Below are 19,170 nucleotides of genomic sequence, written 5' to 3' on the forward strand. Positions count from 1 at the left end.
CACCGACCTTCTGATCAGCAAGTCCTAGGCTCTGTGGTTTAACCCACAGCGCCACCCACGTTCCCGGACTCGGCTACGCGTGATCGCCAAAGAAGAAGAAGTCTCCCAAAATCTCTAACATACATCAGCAGCCTCTGCTCCAGGGCTTCATCAGCTGACTGATTTGGGGAGATGCAAAAGGGCACATTGATCTCTAACAGGTTGCAGCAATCCCTGTTGCCAAAGTCCGAAGACCCAGACAACGCCCGAAACATGTCATCAAAATCAAATCTGCCAGCCACCTCGGGAAGCTTTCCTCCCCATGGTTTGCATTTCAGAGCCTTTTCCTCCAACTTGGAAGTGGAAGATGGAGGCAGAAGCTCAACATATGTGAGGCCCCATCATCCTGGAGGTCTCTTGTCTCCAAGAAGCGAGACAGTGCAGCAGAAAACTATTCCCAGAGCCACAGGTCCACCGCAGAGCATCTCTGCCTGCTTCCCGCCCTTCCCTCGGCCTCCACCCGACGCCTCCCTCCTTGGGGCCTTCTGCCGCTTCAGGTTCCTTGCCATTAACTGTCTAAAAATATACGAGTAAACACGTCCCAGATGCAGCGAAGGCCCCAGTGAGAGTGCGCGGCTCGTTTGCTACTGGAAAAAGAAAAATTTTCAAAACGCTATTTACCATAAAGGACTGATTGCTTTCAGCAGGATACGGGGATACAGTTCTGGTTTTTTTTTTACTTCTTTCCCCTTTTAAAATAGCTCTCTCGTGCCTGCTGTGCCCCCAAGCCTGCAAGGTGTATAGTTGGAGGGTCTAGAAATCAATGTGTATATATGGGGCTATTGGGCTTTGGCGCCGAGATGAACGAAGCGGGGGTTGACCTCTTTGACTTTGCTTCAGTTTGGAGGCCGTTTGTGATTTATATGCCCAAATTATCTCATGGTTGGCCCATTCCCACTAAATGTGAGTTTATTTGGCAACATTCACAAATATTTATTCTTATTTGATTTGATTTACCGTATTTTTTGCTCTATAAGAATCACTTTTTCCCTCCTAAAAAGTAAGGGGGAATGTGTGTGCGTCTTATGGAGCGAATGCAGGCTGCGCAGCTATCCCAGAAGCCAGAACAGCAAGAGGGATTGCTGCTTTCGCTGTGCAGAGATCCCTCTTGTTGTTCTAGCTTCTGAGATTCAGAATATTTTTTTTCTTGTTTTCCTCCTCCAAAAACTAGGTGCGTCTTGTGGTCTGGTGAGTCTTATAGAACGAAAAATACGGTATATACCACCCTTTATCCAAGGATCCCAGGGCGGTGTACAACATGAAGAACGTAATTTACGCAACATAGTAACACACAACATAATAATAAAATAATAATAAATAACAAGTCCCTCCCCCCCACTTATGACAGGCCATAGATTGTTTAATGGCTGGGTAAAGAAGGATTTTGCCTAGTGCCTAAAGACGTGTAATGATGGGACCAGGCGAGTCTCTCTGCAGAGAGCATTGCACAAATGAGGAGCCACCACAGAAAAGGCCCTCACCCCTAAAAGGACCTGGGGGGCCCCATTCTGAACCATTTAACCATCCGGTTGGCGTCTGTGGGAAACAGGACACAGGATTCTTCAGCCTGATCCTGCAACGCTCTTCTTGATGTTCATATGTCCATGATGCTGTCCGGGCTGTTGTTGTGCACCACACCTTGTCCGTCACACACACACACAAACACACACACTGATAGCAAAACCTAATCTGCTGTCCCACTTGGTGGAGGACGGCTAGTTCTGCGCCTGAAGCCTTGGCATCAATGGGCCTACTCGAGAGCAAGTGGTTTGGAAGGCTGGGACACAGATCTATATCCCAGGTCTCTTATCTGAAGGAGCATTGGGTTCTTAAGTACATATTTATTTAGGTTGACCCATCCTGAAATAGACATGTTTGTGGTCGTTCGGGCCAAGCCAACACCCCCTCTGTCCGATGAATTCAGGACTCTGCAAAAAAATATGTTGGTTTATAAATACCCTGCTATCGATTTCAAAGCAAGCTAGCTTTAAAGGAAAAAGAGGAGGAAAATTCCCACACATATAGATATAGATCCCACTTTCCTTTGCATTCTGGTTGAGAGTTTTTATGCCATGAATGAATGAATCGATTTATTTTGGTCACTGACCAGAGTGCCTTTTATGCCTCAAATATACATATATCCCCATTCTCATCCAAAGTGCGATGTCTTCCAGAATTCATCAAATGTTCCAAAGGATGGCGAGGCTAGAGGGACCAGTTTTTTTGGCGGTTTCCATCCAGGCCCAAAAATTTCCCACCCTGTTGCAAAACACAAACAAATCTCATGTTGTTTTATATTTATTAATTTTATACCCTGCCTTTCTTCCCACAAGGCAGCTGGAACAAATTAAAACAAGAAGTCTGAGCTCACCAGCCGCTACGGACTCAATGACCTTGCACACCCACCCCGCTGTTTGTTAAATGTAGAGTTCTGTGTGTCTATAATTCATGTACACAGTGGGTGAAGCTTCCGGCCATCGCAAAGCTGAAAAACAATAACCGAATCATAGAGTCATAGAATTTGGACAAGGGTCATCTAGTCCAACCCGCTGAGATTAGGAGTCTCATTCTAATTCATTTTTATTGTGTTCTGGAGCAAAGTTCCATGAGATTAGGAATAATTATTGGCTTCTACCATATGTGGTGGGCGGGGGTGGCGCTGTGAGTTAAACAACAGAGCCTAGGATTTGCCGATCAGAAGGTCGGCGGTTCGAATCTCCGTGACGGGGTGAGCTCCTGTTGTTCGGTCCCTGCTCCTGCCAACCTAGCAGTTCAAAATCACGTGAAAGTGCAAGTAGATAAATAGGTACCGCTCCAGCAGGAAGGTAAACGGCATTTCCGTGCGCTGCTCTGGTTCACCAGAAGCGGCTTAGTCATGCTAGCCACATGACCTGGAAGCTGTACGCCGGCTCCCTCGGCCAATAAAGCGAGATGAGCGCCGCAACCCCAGAGTCGTTCGTAACTGGACCTAATGGTCAGGGGTCCCTTTACCTTTAACATATGTGTCGGACGTGCAAGATAACTAAAGCAATGATATACAATGAGTTGGGGAAAAAATATTTAAAATAACATTTGTGAAAAAACCAGAGGCATTTTGGTTACAGAGATTCCAAGGGAGCAGAAACGACTTTTCATGCAGGTGACGACAGCAGCGAGGACACTACTGGCCCAGAAATGGAAATAAGACAAAATTTCAGCCAGAGAGGAATGACTGATGAAGATGATGGATTATGCCGAAAGGGTGAAACTGACTGGGGAAACCAGAAACCAGGAACAGAAGGATTTTAAGAAGGAATGAGCAAACTTCATAATGTATTTAAGAGAACACTGTAAACAACTAAAAACTTTGGCAGGATTTGAGTACCGTATTTTTCGCTCTATAGGACGCACTTTTTCCCCTTCAAAAATGAAGGGGAAATGTGTGTGCGTCTTATGGAGCGAAGAAGCCATAGCCCCGCGACCCTCTCCCAGCTGGAGAGGTGACGCGCGACTATGGCAGGAGCCTCTCCGCTGCGCGCCTTTCCCTGCTCCCCGACCTGCTCTTTGGGGCTGGTGGTGGGCTTCCCCCCGCCAGCCCCAAAGAGCAGGTCGAAAGGAACCTGAAGCCTGGAGAGCGAGAGGGGTCGGTGCGCACCGACCCCTCTTGCTCTCCAGGCTTCCAAGGTAGCTGCCTGAAGGCGAATGAACGCACCTTAAACGGCACCTTGTTTTAGAGGGGGAAAACAAGAGGGGGAAAATTCTCCCCCTCTCTGCCCAGCGCCTCCTGCCACTTCGCTGAAGGGGTGCTGGGCAGAGAGGGGGAGAATTATTTTTTCTTGTTCTCCCCCCTCTAAAACAAGGTGCGTCCTATTGTCCGGTGCGTCCTATAGAGCGAAAAATACGGTAATGCTTGTACAAAAAACTATGGACAAATGGATTACTATTTTTTACAAATTAGAGAATATAAGCAGATGAAAAGAACGATTGATAAGGGTAACCATGGAAGGGCAGGGGGAAAGTCAAGGGATTCAGAGAATCCTAAATGAGGAGGTGAGTGATATGTTTGAATTTAAACTTGTTTTGTAAAACTTAATAAAAAGTTAATAAATAAATACATTTTTTATAATAAAAATACATTTTTTAAAAAGGAATAATTATTGGCAGTACTTTATGACTTTATGGCATCGCATCACTTGTTTTGATGAATTTGTTGCTGCTCTTTGCTTTATCTGCTATCGTGCTTCATATTATAGCATTGCAATATTTGCTGCTGCTTCTTTTTAATGCCACGGCGATGACCGAAAGCTGCTTCGAGCTCCCCATTTGTTGTTGGAAAAAGCAGGAGGCGATACAAATATTACACCGACTCAACTCACGAGTTCGAAAAGCTGAAAGCATAGAAGAGGTCAAGTAACACCAGACAGCAATTAAACTTCAATAGAAATGAAACAATTGTGGAATTGCATCGTTGGGGAGGTTCGATGAGGCCCTAAGCTACTGAAGGTAGTAGGGCCCTTTCTATGTCCAGCTGTCCTTTGTCAACAACAAATTGTCACTGTTTTTTGTGTTGAATATATGCTCAATGGAAATTTATGAACCTAACGGGTATCTAAAGCCATTTGCACATAACAAAATACAGTCATACCTCGGGTTGAATGCGCTTTGGGTTGAGCGCGTTCGAGTTGCGCTTCGCGGCAACCCGGAAGTAACGGAGCATGTTACTTCCAGGTTTCACTGCTTGCACATGCGCAGACGGTCAAAATGATGTCACACGTATGCGCGGAACCGGCGAAACGCAACGCGTGAGTGCGCAGACGTGCTGTCACTAGTTACGTTTGCTTCTAGATACGAACGGGGCTCCGGAACGGATCCCGTTCGTATCCCGAGGTACCACTGTATGTAGGTTTTATTTTTTTATTTCATATTTTGGAAATGTACAGCCAGGTTGTTGTTTTCCTTTAATTTTTTTGGGGGGGGCCCAACAGAGTGGGGTCCTAAGCTATACAGTGGTACTTAATTCATTCCGGAGGTCCGTTCTTAACCTGAAACTGTTCTTAACCTGAAGCACCACTTTAGCTAATGGGGCCTCCTGCTGCCGCTGCGCCGCCGGAGCACGATTTCTGTTCTCATCCTGAAGCAAAGTTCTTAACCCGAGGTAATATTTCTGGGTTAGCGGAGTCTGTAACCTGAAGAGTCTGTAACCCGAGGTACCACTGTACCTTGTTTAGCTTATACGTAAATCCGGCCCTGGTCCAGTCCAACCGCCTGCAATGCAGGAATTTAATATATTTATCCCCACGCCAATCCAAGGATTTCAGTTTGCTGAGATTATGGAGCGACGGGCAAAAAAGCTGCAACTTCCAGCAGCAGCGACCGCTTCCCCTCCCACCTAGAGAAGGAGGAGGAGGAGGAGGGGAGGGGGTGGGTGAGGGGTGTGGCCATTCCAGCCTTGCGGTTGCCTGCCTGCGGGTCACGTGGTGGGCGCAGGCCGCCAATGGGGGCCATCTCCACCGGCTGGGGGCTTTTATAGCTGGCTCCTGGTTTACGCACACACATCTCTTCATTGGGAGCCTCAGAGGTTGTGTTAGCAGCCGTCCTCTCTCCCTCTTTTACAGGAAGTCTTCCCTCTGAGAGCCCGCGATGGAGAGAGACCCTTTTCATAAAGTCTGCTGAAGGCGCCCCATTCAAGCCGATCTGGAGCTATTTAAACTCTCAATAATAATTTTGCTTTTTCTAGATGGACTTAGGGTGGCGTCCAACTCTGCTTAAAAAAAAAAAAAAAACTTAAGAGTAGACCCATTGAAAATGAAGGGGCCTATTCAGTGAGCCGCGGCCGCTGATGTCAATGGGTCTACTCTGAGGAAGATACCAGCCTTGGAGATTCCTGCAGAGCGCATGTGGTGCTCAATCCTGTCTCGCCCATTCTCAAAAATGCTAAGTCCCCCCCCCAAAAAAAAAGATAACGGAGAGTTTTCAAAGCATCATTGCCAAAGTCCCATGCATTCACTTTCTGGGAGTAAGTCCCGCTGCAAACGCCGGGGCTTCCTTCCGAGTAAACGCGCTTAAAGTTGCCAGCTCGTATGCACTGCAGTTAAGCTGGAAACCAGCCCCTGCTGAACTTAGTGGCGCTTACGTCTGCGTAAACGCACTATGAGACCCGGGCTATAACGCTCCGGTTCCATTGATGCAATTACTTGCGAGGAAGCCCCCCCCTCCCCATGCAGTCCCGAGTAAGCATGCATAGGTAGGAATACAGATGTCCAACTGCACACACCCTGTGCACGCTTACCTCGTAGTAAACCCCGTCGGATCCGGCGAGACTTACTCCCGAGTGAAAGCGCACAGCCTCGGGCCGTTTTAAGCGCACTGCGTCCCGCAAAAAGTCCATCCACCGTGCGCGGCGGAGAATAACTTCCCTCGGGTTCAGTTTCTGAAGCCGCACAAGCAATTTTTCTTGTAATGTTGGGCTGCCGGAAAAAGACTGTAACGCACTCCTTGGCACGACTCTGCAAACCCTAAGTACACTTACATGAGCGCGGGGCTTACTCCCGCGTAAACCTGCACGGGATCGGGACCGTCCCCTCCCCTGCCGTCCCTTCCCCACCCCAACACCGGGGCGCCCCTCGGCCTGCGTTGGAGAAATCGATTTGGGTCTGGCGGATTTTACGCATCCCGCTGGATAGAATTTGACAAGCGCTGTTGCTCGAGGGAGCGGACGAAGCTGGTCAGCTCCAACAGAGGGGAGCAGAAGGGGCGTGGAGAGAGAGAGAGAGAAGGAGAGACTTGAATTGAATGCCTGGGATCTTTCTCCGCAGGAAAAAAGGAGCGCACGGCGGCCTCTGAAGAGTTTCTCGCGACCTCCGGAGCTTTTCCTTGGGCAAAGATGCGCCCTGGCTGGCGCGGACGCCGTGCGCTTTTGCTCGCCGCCGCCTAATGGAAACGGACTCTCTTCTTTCCGCAAAAAAAGGAGAAATGCACACCTCCCCTTCTCTGTGGATGTGGAAGTAAACAGACTGTCAGCGTGTTCATTTCGAAAAAGAAGGCTGCAAGTCGAGCCAGCAGCCAACAGCAGCAGCAGCGGCGGCAGGCGAGGCGAGGAGCGAGCAGGAACGCGAGAGCCACCACTTTTTCTATCTCTCTCTCCACGTTAACAGCCTCTTTCCGCCTCTTCCCGTGTCGCCGATTGCGCTGCTGAGCGACGCCGGAGGAACCGGTTCGGAGTTCTTGCAGGTTTGTGGATCGCGGGGCAGAGAGAAGGTCTGGAGGGATTTCTGCCCCCCTTCTTTTCTACTGCCCACCCCCCGCCAGAAAAAGGAAAGGGGGGAAAAAGCTGCAAGACCGCCAGGCGCCTTTTAAAAGGCAAGCCTTCAGCCTGCTCCACGTTTCCACGCTTCATTCAATCGGCAGCGGGGGTTCCCCCCCCCCCTTTTAATTTTGGAAGCTCTGCAAAGTAAAGAGAGGAGATGGAGAAGGAGAAGGCACGAAGGTATTTATGATTAAGAGACTCGGGAGCCAGGCGAGGCGCATCGGAGCTGTTCCTCCACAAAGCGACCCGGGCTTGTTTGCTTTTGGAAACAGCACGTAATTCTGAACTGGGAGCGGGAAACGCAAAAGATTTCAGGCTCCCTTACGGAAACCGAGCTTACTTTCTGCAAAAACTCCAGAAGAGACCCCCCCCCTCTATTTAACAGACTTTAGAGACCTGCTCGACAAAATCACTGCTGCTAAAAATAAACCTAGTGGTTTCAAGCTCTTTCCCTCCTCCTTCCCCCCCACCCCACTTTACAACACCCCCAACCCCTCCCCTCCACCCCCTTCCCCCCGCCCCTTCTGAGAGAGTGTGTTTGTGTTTGACAAAGAAATGGTTTGAACTTCCCACTGCCTCTTGAGAGAGAAAAAAAGGGAAACGGAATAGCAGTTTTGACATATGGATGTGATTTGTCAGCCAGGGGACAGATGTGTTCAGGCAGAAGGCCCTGCCACCAGGGACTGAGGCTGTGTCTTCTTGGGGCGCTCAGCACCCCCATTCCATGCACGGCTCCTCGCTTTGCCTCTTCCGACCCCTTTGAAACTCTTCAGTCATGAGAAAGCGAGGCAAAGAGCTGTTCTTCCTCGCCTCCTGCCTTTGGGGCTAACTCTGCCACCTCGCCCCACCTTTCCCCCCCCCCTGAACCCCGAAACCCCCCATCAACAAACTGGGGTCTGCCAGTAACTCAAGGAACACGGCGACAGGATTACAGGACAGTCCAGCCTGCCTGAGACTTCTTGGATGTTGCAAAGAGTCTCCGTTTGGCTATGGGATCCTATCTGATGTACCACAGCTTGGGTCTGGTCATATGCTGCACGGTGCTTAGTTCTGTCTTCGGGCTGGTAAGTCACACAGGTTTAATGTTTCTTTCTATGCTTTCTTCCTCTTTTGGCAGGCTCCTTTTTTGAGCAATTGTTTCCAACGACAGGAGCAATTTCCTTTCTGACTAACGACGTGAGCTGTGTAAAAAAACAACAACTTTGCGCTGCCTTTAAACAACGAGGGAAAAAACCCCAAACTCTGCTAAATGCATATTTTTGTTGGTTGCTATTTACAAGCGTGTCTGAATTGCTTGGCGTCGGTGGTTTCCACTGTGAAATAACAGAACCGTTCTTTCCTCCCAAACAGCTTCCATATACAGATGCTCAGCACCATCCCTTTTAAAGTAATAATAATAAAACAACCTTTGTGAGTAAGCTGCTATCAGACAGAACACCTTTGGCTCCCTATACCTGCATTTTTGCAACTCTTTCCTTCTGTCCGGTGTCACTTGAAAGTCTGTGCATAGCTGAAGCTGTTCCGACAGGAGACACCAGCTGTAAATGTTTCGTGTTTCCTTGCCTAGAAGCAATTGACAGCAGCAACTTTCATAGAGACGGAAAAGGAGGCTTATTTCGCTTTTCAGTTTTAAAAGTTGCAATGGTAGCGGCAGCTGAATCTGGGGGTAGAAACTTGACTTTCAGGGCTCCATCCTTGCCTTCTGCTGAGAACCACCAGCTGCCCCTTTAAAGTTCACTAAACTTTGGGAAAGATGGAGAAATGCTTGCGGGATTTGATTCATGGTACATTTCGAAAGACTTTAAGGGTCTGTTTGCTGCCCAGAACAAAAGTCCATTGTGAATATGTGTTAAATGTGTATTTTGCTGTTCCCGTGTCTGACAGCCGAAGGGTTTTGATCTTCTCAATAATTTTAGGTTTTTTAAAAAGCACATTAAGGCCGGTCTTCACAACCACCCTGCAAGGCTGGTTCGTTTTGCAGATGGGAGAGACCTGGTACTCAGCCTGCAGCCTGAAAGGCATTTCCTGGAGAGTAAATCTCCCTGAACACCATGGGACTTAGTCCCGAGTAACCCCATATCGGGTAGGAATTGTACAGAAAAATAAGGCCCGCTGGATCCAACAGAGCATGCTAAATAGGATCAGGTTGCACGAGCAAATCAGCCATGAAGGGTTGCAGACAGGCCGTAGTTCAGCGGTAGAGAACACACTGCAAACGGGTTTTATCCATAGTATCTCTTGATCAAAAAAGACCTCAGGCAGTGGATATGTTGCTCATCTGCCTTCCCAGGTTGGTGGGATTTCTGCCACGCATCTGCACCGGATCTGAAAGCTGGAGAAGGAAGCAGGAGGGTTGTAAGAATTCTGCTACAGCTGAAAAATTCACCAAGTGCTTAACAGCACACGATAGGAATCTAGCCCGTATCGCAAAGCCACCAGTAGGTTATCCCCTGGTATCAACCTGCTAAGCAGTGAGAATGTCATTACCGCTCATCAAGTATAGATACTTTCTGCAATGTACCCCTGTAGCACTATACTGTTAAAGGTGGAAGTGGGGGAAAACACACCTGCGTACTGTTTTGCAAAGAAGCATCTTCTCCCTGGTGTTAAACTCAAGCTCTGCTCCAGAATCCTTCTGACCCGTACGGTCGCAGGGATAGAAATCACTGCTTCTGGGTTTGCTTCATTCGATCTCGTCTCCCTAAGCAGGACATCCTAGACCTGTGTCTGAAAAGAGGCAATGGGACTTTTCATATATATATAAAAGGCATATTTGAAGATCGTATGGGAGAAGAATTGTTGCCCATAGTTTTATCATGCTCATCCTGATGTTACCACTGACAGACAGTTATTGTAGGGGGCTGTATTTTAAATACCAGTTTGCTGCAGAATTTACAGGCAAATTAAATGTGTTTATATTTTCGGGCAGCAGGAGCTCTGTATGTTTGGGGCAATGAGGTCTCTGCATATATTCCGGGGCAGTAATGCTTGCTTCCACCCCTACATTTAGAACTTCCTTGCCCAGCAAAAGTTAATACATTTGGGCACCTCCGGAAGGTTAGCCCCAAACAATCCATTTTGAAGAAGGCTTTTGTTTTGAGAAAACCTTTATACCGCTAGGAAAATGCTCTGCAAATTGCTGGTTTTAATGATGGCTTATTTTATATCGCAGGAGATGTTTTGCAAGCACCTTTGGGTGAATGGTCAGGAAGCAAACTAGAAATACAATGAATATTATTATTATTATTATTTTAAAAAGACAATCACTTTTGGCTCTCTGAAAAAAAATGATGGCCTTACCTCTCACCTGAAACTTTCCTGAGAGAAAGCTGTGCCCACCTGCCCTCCTTCTTTGCAAAGAATAGGAAATGCATTTTTCGTAGGGACTGACAATCTTTGTCAGCATTCACTAAATCTCAGACTTTGACTAGCATGTGTGTCTTAATAGATACATGCACAAAGGCAGCTAGAACATATTATTGCCTGTTGCCCCAATTTCTGAGCGGTTCGGGATGTCAGGAGTTCCAGGTCAGGACCCGTGTTTCCTTTTGGAAATGTAGCACAGCGGAGTTTGTGGTGCCTTTTTGATATGTGGTTTATTTATACACATGTGCGCCTTGAGCCTACGGTGGAAGACTGCACAGCAGAGTCTTGGTTCTCCCGTAGACACAGCCCTGGATTCAGACAGGCACCAGCCCTTGTGCTTTCTTTTTCGGCAGCTTGCTACTTTACCTCTGTGTAAATAAAGGTAAAGGGACTCCTAACCATTAGGTCCAGTCGTGGCCGACTCTGGAGTTGCGGTTCTCATCTTGCTTTATTGGCCAAGGGAGCCAGCGTACAGCTTCTGGGTCATATGGCCAGCATAACTAAGCCGCTTCTGGCAAACCAGAGCAGCGCACGGAAACACTGTTTACCTTCCCACCGGAGCGGTACCTATTTATCTACCTGCACTTTGACGTGCTTTCGAACTGCTAGGTTGGCAGGATCAGGGACCGAGCAACGGGAGCTCACCCCGTTGCGGGGATTCGAACCACCAGCAAGTCCTAGGCTCTGTGGTTTAACCCACAGCACCACCCGCATCCCTCTACCTCTGTGTTACATCGCTCCTAAACTCCCTAAGCTTCTAGCTGACATTGCTTCTCATGCTCTCTACTGTAAGCTGTTGGCCCCGCACATTTGCCATAATTCCTTTGATCCTCTGTTGTGCTAATGGCACATTACCGCAGGCTATCACCTTACACTGGCTTAATTAGCTATAAACACAAGCCGATTCCAGAGGATTTAGAAGTGTCCAGTACACAGCTTATTACAGTTTTAACACCCAAAGCCTTAATAAAATTCTAACACCTTCTAGACCCAGGAATTTAGGGTGCCCAGCACCCACCAACTCATCACGCTATTGATGGTGCGGACCTTTAATCTCCAGCCTCTTTCATCGGAAACCTGTCTAGGTCCTATGTACATTTAACACGGGACTAGGTCTCATTGTGCACAACAGGGTTTATTTTTAAGCAGGCACATACAGGACGGCATTGTTAACTTAGCAAAATTCTTCCTGGCGTGTGACTTATAAATTAGTGCAGAAGGTGTAAAAAAGCGTGTGATGTTTTGAATGATAAAAAAATTGCACCAAGTGCCATCAAAATTTATCCAGCCGTCATCAGAAAGGAGATCTGGATTAACTACCCATAAATATATATATTTAATTGTGGAAATGTGGGGGGGAAACCTGCTGCATACTTCACTGTTTGAAGGGAAATCTTATTTAATCCTCCCACTCACCCCCTACAAAAAAACCTGCAGGACTCTCCATATCTTGAGGCTAGGAATGCAAGACATATACGGTATCCCTGAGAGCATGTGGGATTCATATTAGAATCCTTTTTAAAACTTCCTTTCAATTCAGGCCGGCGTCCTTTCGCCAGAATAGGACCTTGCGATACTTACTGTTTGGAGAGGTGCGCAGATGTGCGAGAGATTTGGCTAATCTTGTGGAACAGTGGGAACTAAGCTTGAGAAATGGTAGCAGTTTGTGGAGAGAAAGGGGAGACCGATTTGGGATCAGCGCTGTGAGCCACAGAGGAAGGAGCGCAGGGCTGGGAGCGAAGAAAACGCAGGAAACAGAGAGAGCAAGGAAACTACAAGTTGCACACAAAATCGTTTCGCCCTCGTAGACCTGGGAAAGGTGCAGAAAAAGGAGAAGCATCTTCTCCCTCCGAGCAACGGCTGAAACACTTGAGGCTTTTGCAGTGAAGAAAAGAGGGGGTTGCGATAGAAGTGTATGCAACTGTTCGTACCCAATTTTGCCCGATGCAGAGAAAAGTGGAGTTTTTCTCCAACTCTCAGGGAAGGAAGGCAGTCAGGGAAGCTGTGATGGTTCTGAGATTCTGGACAGACAAAAGGAAGCAGTTTCCCACCACATTGCAGAGTAGAATTATGACATTCGTCCACAGCATGATGTAGTTATGGAAACCAAGTGAGCAGTGGCGTAGCGTGGGGGGTGCAGGGGGGGCCGGCCGCACCGGGCGCAACATCGGGGGGGCGCGCTCGCACTCGCAGCTCTCTGCCCCTACCTGGCTCACTCACTCTCTCTCACTGTAGTGCTGGCTGTGCGAATCCGATCCGAGCCGCCGGGTCGCCGCCCACTGTGGAGGGGAGGGTGCCAAGCGTGCGGTGCGGTGCGGAGAGAGAGCAATGGACTATCTGGGGGAGGGACAGTGCAGCGGGGGGCGCAAATTACTTGCCTTGCCCCGGGTGCTGACAACCCACGCTACGCCACTGCAAGTGAGATGGCTTTAGGAAGGACGTCACAGTGCCTATGTTCTGACCCCACTGCAGACATCAGTTTCTGGGGCTTGCAAGTGGGGAGAGTTGCAGTCCTGCTAAGGTTCTGTGTGTGGGCTTTTCCTAGACATCTATCTGACCACTGGGGACAAAAAGTTGGGTTGGAGGCTGTAGGACAGGACGATGTATCCGTATGTTGTCCAAAACCGGTTTGAAGTCCATATCGTGATACCCGTTCCATCATTTTTGACCCGGCAATATATATTAGAAAATGGTGCATGTGTGTGTTGTGCAAAAATCAGTGTGGGGAGAACGGTGAGGCCAGCCAGTGCCTCTGCATAGCCCCATCCTTATTTCAGACATCATGATTTATCGGTATATTGTGATGTTTAGCTGGTGATACAGTGGTACCTCGGGTTAAGCACTTAATTTGTTCCAGAGGTCCCTTCTTAACCTGAAACTGTTCTTAACCTGAAGCACCACTTTAGCTAATGGGGCCTCCTGCTGCTGCCGCACCGCCGGAGCACGATTTCTGTTCTCATCCTGAAGCAAAGTTCTTAACCTGAAGCACTATTTCCGGGTTAGCGGAGTCTGTAACCTGAAGCGTCTGTAACCCGAGGTACCACTGTATATCACAATGTTGAAAACCAAATAACGCCCAGTCCTAATAGGTCATTCACTTGATATAGCAGCCAGGCTCATGATTATTATTATTTTCCTTTTTTTAAAATAGAAATTTATTAGATATTTTATACTTATAAAAGAAAAACAGTAAAGGCAAAACAATACACACATTCAACAAACAATACATCTACAACAAAAAAAGTAAAAAAAGAATAAATGCAACAATACAACATAAGAAAAAAACAACAACACTAAAACACAAATCCAAATTTTTGTATCCAGATCTTTCATTAGCTTATTTCCTTGACTTCCTCACACCTCCTTTTTTTGTATTCTGGTTCAAATTATCTGATTCAACAAATCCTTCCCCTCTTCTTCAATTTAGTCTGTAGTTTATCATAACATAATTTAACTTTCAATTTCTCAATTTAACACATTAGCACTTAATGTTCATATAATTCTTAATAACACTTCTGCTAAAACCTTATAATTTCCTTCCAATAATGATTATTATTATTTTCCAGGCAGTTGTGCTATGTAGTCCAGAAGGGTTCCTTCACAATTGATTAGAGAGACACGGATACAATCCTTGTATTCCTAAAACTTTCTGGAGCCTCAAGGAACAGAAACTGGTTACGAAAGCAAGAGCAGGGTGATGATCTACTAACTATTGTAGTGGTGAAGAGACATTGCGCTGCCCCATTGAATTTATGTGCATTGCTTCCATTCTCCCACACTTACAATCACACATAATTTTTGATGTTCTGCAACTGCATGTTTGGCGCACTTCAATTATGGTTTACTGCTGTTCCTTTGTTGTGGAAAGCGGCGGTCATTACAAGGGGGGTTATTTTCCTCCCAAATACCCTAGAAATTGGTCTTCTTTAATTTTTCAAGGACCTGCTGAAAGATTCCAGTCAAGCCGGGCCAGGGGCAGAGTATTGGAGGGGTTTATAACACTTGTCGGTGTTTATAAACACCAGCAACTGGGAAACACTGGCCTGCGAGCGCTCCAGTTGGAGAACAGCCTTTTTCAAAGGTGTCGTGGGCTTTGAAGACACTCGAACTCAGGACGCAAGGGAGAAACGTGCTAAGAGGAAGGCACGCTTGGCAAATCCACACCGTGATCAACTCCCGCACGGAAACCAATGTCCCCACTGTGGAAGGACGTGTGGATCCAGAATTGGCCTCCACAGTCACTTCCGGACTCACTGTTAAAACTGTGTTTATGGAAGGCAATCTCACACAGCTATGAGGGATTGCCAAAGAAGAAGAAGAAGATTGGGGGGGGGGCATAGCCCAGGATGCACAATTTGGGGGGGGCTGAACACAAGGTCTGAGTAAATATATACAGTGGTACCTCGGGTTACAGACGCTTCAGGTTTCAGACGCTTCAGGTTACAGACTCCGCTAACCCAGAAATAGTACCTCGGGTTAAGAACTTTGCTTCAGGATGAGAACAGAAATTGTGCAGCGGCAGCACGAGGCCCCATTAGCTAAAGTGGTACCTCAGGTTAAGAACAGTTTCAGGTTAAGAACGGACCTCCAGAACGAATTAAGGTATTAACCCGAGGTACCACTGTATAGGGACGTGGGTGGCGCTGTGGGTTAAACCACAGAGCCTAGGACTTGCCGATCAGAAGGTCGGCGGTTTGAATCCCCGCGACGGGGTGAGCGCCTGTTGCTCAGTCCCTGCTCCTGCCAACCTAGCAGTTCGAAAGCACGTCAAAGTGCAAGTAGATAAATAGGTACCGCTCCGGCGGGAAGGTAAACGGCGTTTCCGTGCGCTGCTCTGGTTCTCCAAAAGCGGCTTAGTCATGCTGGCCACATGACCCGGAAGCTGTACGCTGGCTCCCTTGGCCAGTAAAGCGAGATGAGCGCCGCAACCCCAGAGTTGGCCACCACTGGACTCAATGGTCAGGGGTCCCTTTACCTTTACCTTTAGCACTGTATAGGATCAAGCTGGTCAGCTGTGATCTCCCAGGAAGAAGTCATAGGAATTTGCCCTGTTAGTCTCTCAACTCAATAGTGTCTCCACTGACTGGCAGCGGCTCGCCAGGTTTTCAGGGTAAGAGGTTTTCCCAGCCCTACCTGGAGATGCTAGGAATTCAACCTGGTATCTTCTGCATGCAGCACTTAAACAGCAACAACCTCTGCCTGCAGACAGAGCCGATGCTAGCATCTCACACTTCATGGTTCTAATACCGGAGGCTGTAGTTTGTCTGCGGCATTCTGCCAGCCAGGCTTTCTGCTCTGGCTGTGATATTTTACGAGCATTGTCTCTGGAAACTCTCCACCTGTTTTCCTCAATGTCAGGGAGGGGAAACTTCCAGAGCGGTTTATAACACAGAACTCGGAGGTGGCGCTGCCAGCGGGTGCGTAGATGGGAAGCTTTCGATGCAATCCTAAGCCAGTCCACTCAGAAGGGGATCCCAATGAGATGAATGGGGCTGCATTTCTAGCAAGCAGGCTCTGAGAATTTTTTCAGACTTTGTAGCTAAGAGGATGGCCAGTAGGCAGTAGCATCTGATTAAATTTTGAGGGGTGTTGCCCCCAGCTAAGAATATGTAGCAAGAGGGGGGGCATGGTTACAGCACGGGGAGGTGCAAAAATATCGATTTCAGTTTTTCTGATTATCATTTTTCCATTCTTGAGTTCAGCACTCCATATTAGTTTGTGATTATGGTGATGATTACTATGCAACCCATTTGACTGGGTTGCCCCATCCACTCTGGGTGGCTCCCGACAAAATATTAAAAAGACAAAAAATAAAGGCCTCGCGAAAATTCACCTGCGTTTTAGCGCGTGTTTGTGTTAAAGGTAAAGGGACCCCTGACCGTTAGGTCCAGTCGTGGCCGATTCTGGGGTTGCGGCGCTCATCTCGCTTTACAGGCTTTCCGGGTCATGTGGCCAGCATGACTAAGCTGCTTGTGGCGAACCAGAGCAGCGCACAGAAACACCGTTTACCTTCTCGCCAGGGTGGTACCTATTTATCTACTTGCACTTTGACATGGTTTCGAACTGCTAGGTTGGCAGGAGCAGGGACCAAGCAACAGGAGCTCACCCCGTCGCGGGGATTTGAACCGCCGACCTTTTCATCGGCAAGTCCTAGCCTCTGTGGTTTAACCCACTGCGCCACCCGTGTCCCCTATGTTTATGTTAGGGTTGCCATATTTCAAAAAGTGAAAATCCACAGTAGTTTTGCCCAAAGTTGTTGAGCTACACTTCCGGCGTCAGATTCCAGATTTTCCCAGACTCTGCTTCTGACTGCAGTATTCCAGCTATGTCCGGGAAATTCCCGGTGTATGGCTGCCCTACATTATGGTGGTGATGTTGTTGTTAATATTAATATTATTTAAATATGCACAAATTCGTATGCAATTTGGCCTACTATATACATTGTTGCATAGCAATTTCCCCCTAATTTTCATTCATTCATTCGGCCTTTGTTGGCATACAGTGGTACCTTGGTTCTCAAACATAATCCATTCTGGAAGTCCGTTCCAAAACCAAGGCGCGCTTTCCCATAGAAAGTGATGCAAAATGGATTAATCCGTTACAGACTTTTAAAAACAAAAACCATAAAACAGCAATTTCCCATGTGTTTTACTCTCTAACGAGACCGTGGATCCATAAAATGAAAGCAATAAACAATGTACTGCAGTCACACAAAATCAGAAGTGTAACACTCAAAACGGAGCACGTTCGGCTTCCGAAAGAAGTTCGCAAACTGGAACACTTCCAAGTTTGCAGCGTTTGGGTTCCAAGTTGTTTGAGTACCAAGGCGTTTGAGAACCAAGGTACCGCTGTAGTCCCTAATACACTGCACATGATTTTTTTGCCAACAATACACCTTTTAATGCATGCTTTACTCTAGTCTTTACATTTCTGTACATGTTAATTGGCTGGAAAACTGCATTGCAAAATTTGGGGAGGTGAGACATTGGAAGGTTAAGGTGGCGTTTCGAAAGTGCAGATTATGGAGGTTCACCTTGAAAATGAAAACTGTATTGAATTTATTCCTCCACCCCTAGTTGCAGCCTTCATTTTCCATCCAGAATCCCTGCGTGTTCACTATGGACAACCCAGCCTTGCAAACCATGCAGATCTCCTGGTCCTCTTGGGCTGCTGGTGACTGTTGTGTCTTGTGCACATCAGATGCATTGAAACTGGCATCTCAGCTCGATTCTCCTCAAAGAGATGCAGCCCACAAGCCAGGTATCTCTTGCAGATCTATTTAAACTGCCCCCGCTTTAAATAATATAAACTGAAAGCAGAACACCAAGCCCAGACTGTCATTATTTTGCAAGCAGCCTGCGAGCAAGTGCCATAAATTTGTTGTTGTTGTTTAGTTGTTTAGTCGTGTCCGCCTCTTCGTGACCCCCTGGACCAGAGCAGCCAGGCACTCCTGTCTTCCACTGCCTCCCGCAGTTTGGTCAAACTCATGCTGGTAGCTTTGAGAACACTGTCCCACCATCTCGTCCTCTGTCGTCCCCTTCTCCTTGTGCCCTTCATCTTTCCCAGCATCAGGGTCTTTTCCAGGGAGTCTTCTCTTCTCCTGAGGTGGCCAAAGTCTTGGAGCCTCAGCTTCAGGATCTGTCCTTCCAGTGAGCACTCAGGGCTGATTTCCTTCAGAATGGAGAGGTTGGATCTTCTTGCAGTCCGTGGGACTCTCAAGAGTCTCCTCTAGCACCAGAATTCAAAAGCATCTATTCTTCGGCGATCAGCCTTCTTTATGGTCCAGCTCTCACTTTCATACATCACTACTGGGAAACCATAGCTTTTACTATACGGATCTTTGTTGGCAAGGTGATGTCTCTGCTTTTTAAGATGCTGTAAGGTTGCACAATTAAAGTGCTCTGTTCCGCTAGTGCAACAAATCAGCTTTAAAAGAGGGGGAATATTTGCAGTTTAGAAAGCGATGGGAAAAATGTTTTTTCTTTTTTTAAAGGAAAATATATCGAAAAGTCTGAGGTGAACAAATGATGGCCAGAAAGATGAATGACCCCAGTGCAAGGAAAACCAGGGTGAAGGCCTCTTGTTTAATCTTCCTGCAAACAAATCAGAACGAATGTTCAATGAAGAAAGGAAATAATCTAACCTCTGCATAAGCCTTGTGCAAGTAAATCAGGAAGAACGTTCAATAAACAAGTCATCTGGAGGAGCATTTAGTTTGTTTAGAAATCAAGTCATATTTTCCACTTCTTTTTGCCTAATATAAATAGTTTATTGGCGGGCAGGTGTGGGGAAGAGACCTAAAAGGAAATGAAGTTTTCCCTGACACCATCCTGAATTTCATATACAGCGGCTGCTGGGGTTTTTGCTAGTGTTGCCGCGATCAGCTTTTTAGCGCTAATGTCTGCCCCAAACGCGAGATAGCAAATAACATTTTCCATATATATATATTTTTAAAAACTTACAAAGGATGCCCTGGTTTC

The 19,170-nt window shown here is 47.2% G+C and overlaps 1 protein-coding gene across 1 annotated transcript in view; it reads left to right on the forward strand.

Moving 5' to 3' along the window:
* Positions 1-6,637: 6,637 nt before the first annotated feature.
* PTH1R (parathyroid hormone 1 receptor) overlaps positions 6,638-19,170 on the forward strand; it is a 136,074-nt gene continuing 123,541 nt past the window's right edge. The window contains exon 1 of the mRNA XM_083406555.1: positions 6,638-8,388. Within this exon, the coding sequence (XP_083262681.1) occupies positions 8,314-8,388 (75 nt within the window). The 5' untranslated portion in view covers positions 6,638-8,313. The remainder of the gene's footprint in view (positions 8,389-19,170) is intronic.

Source organism: Podarcis tiliguerta (genome assembly GCF_965153285.1).
Source record: "Podarcis tiliguerta genome assembly, chromosome: 12".
In the NCBI taxonomy this organism is placed as follows: domain Eukaryota; kingdom Metazoa; phylum Chordata; class Lepidosauria; order Squamata; family Lacertidae; genus Podarcis; species Podarcis tiliguerta.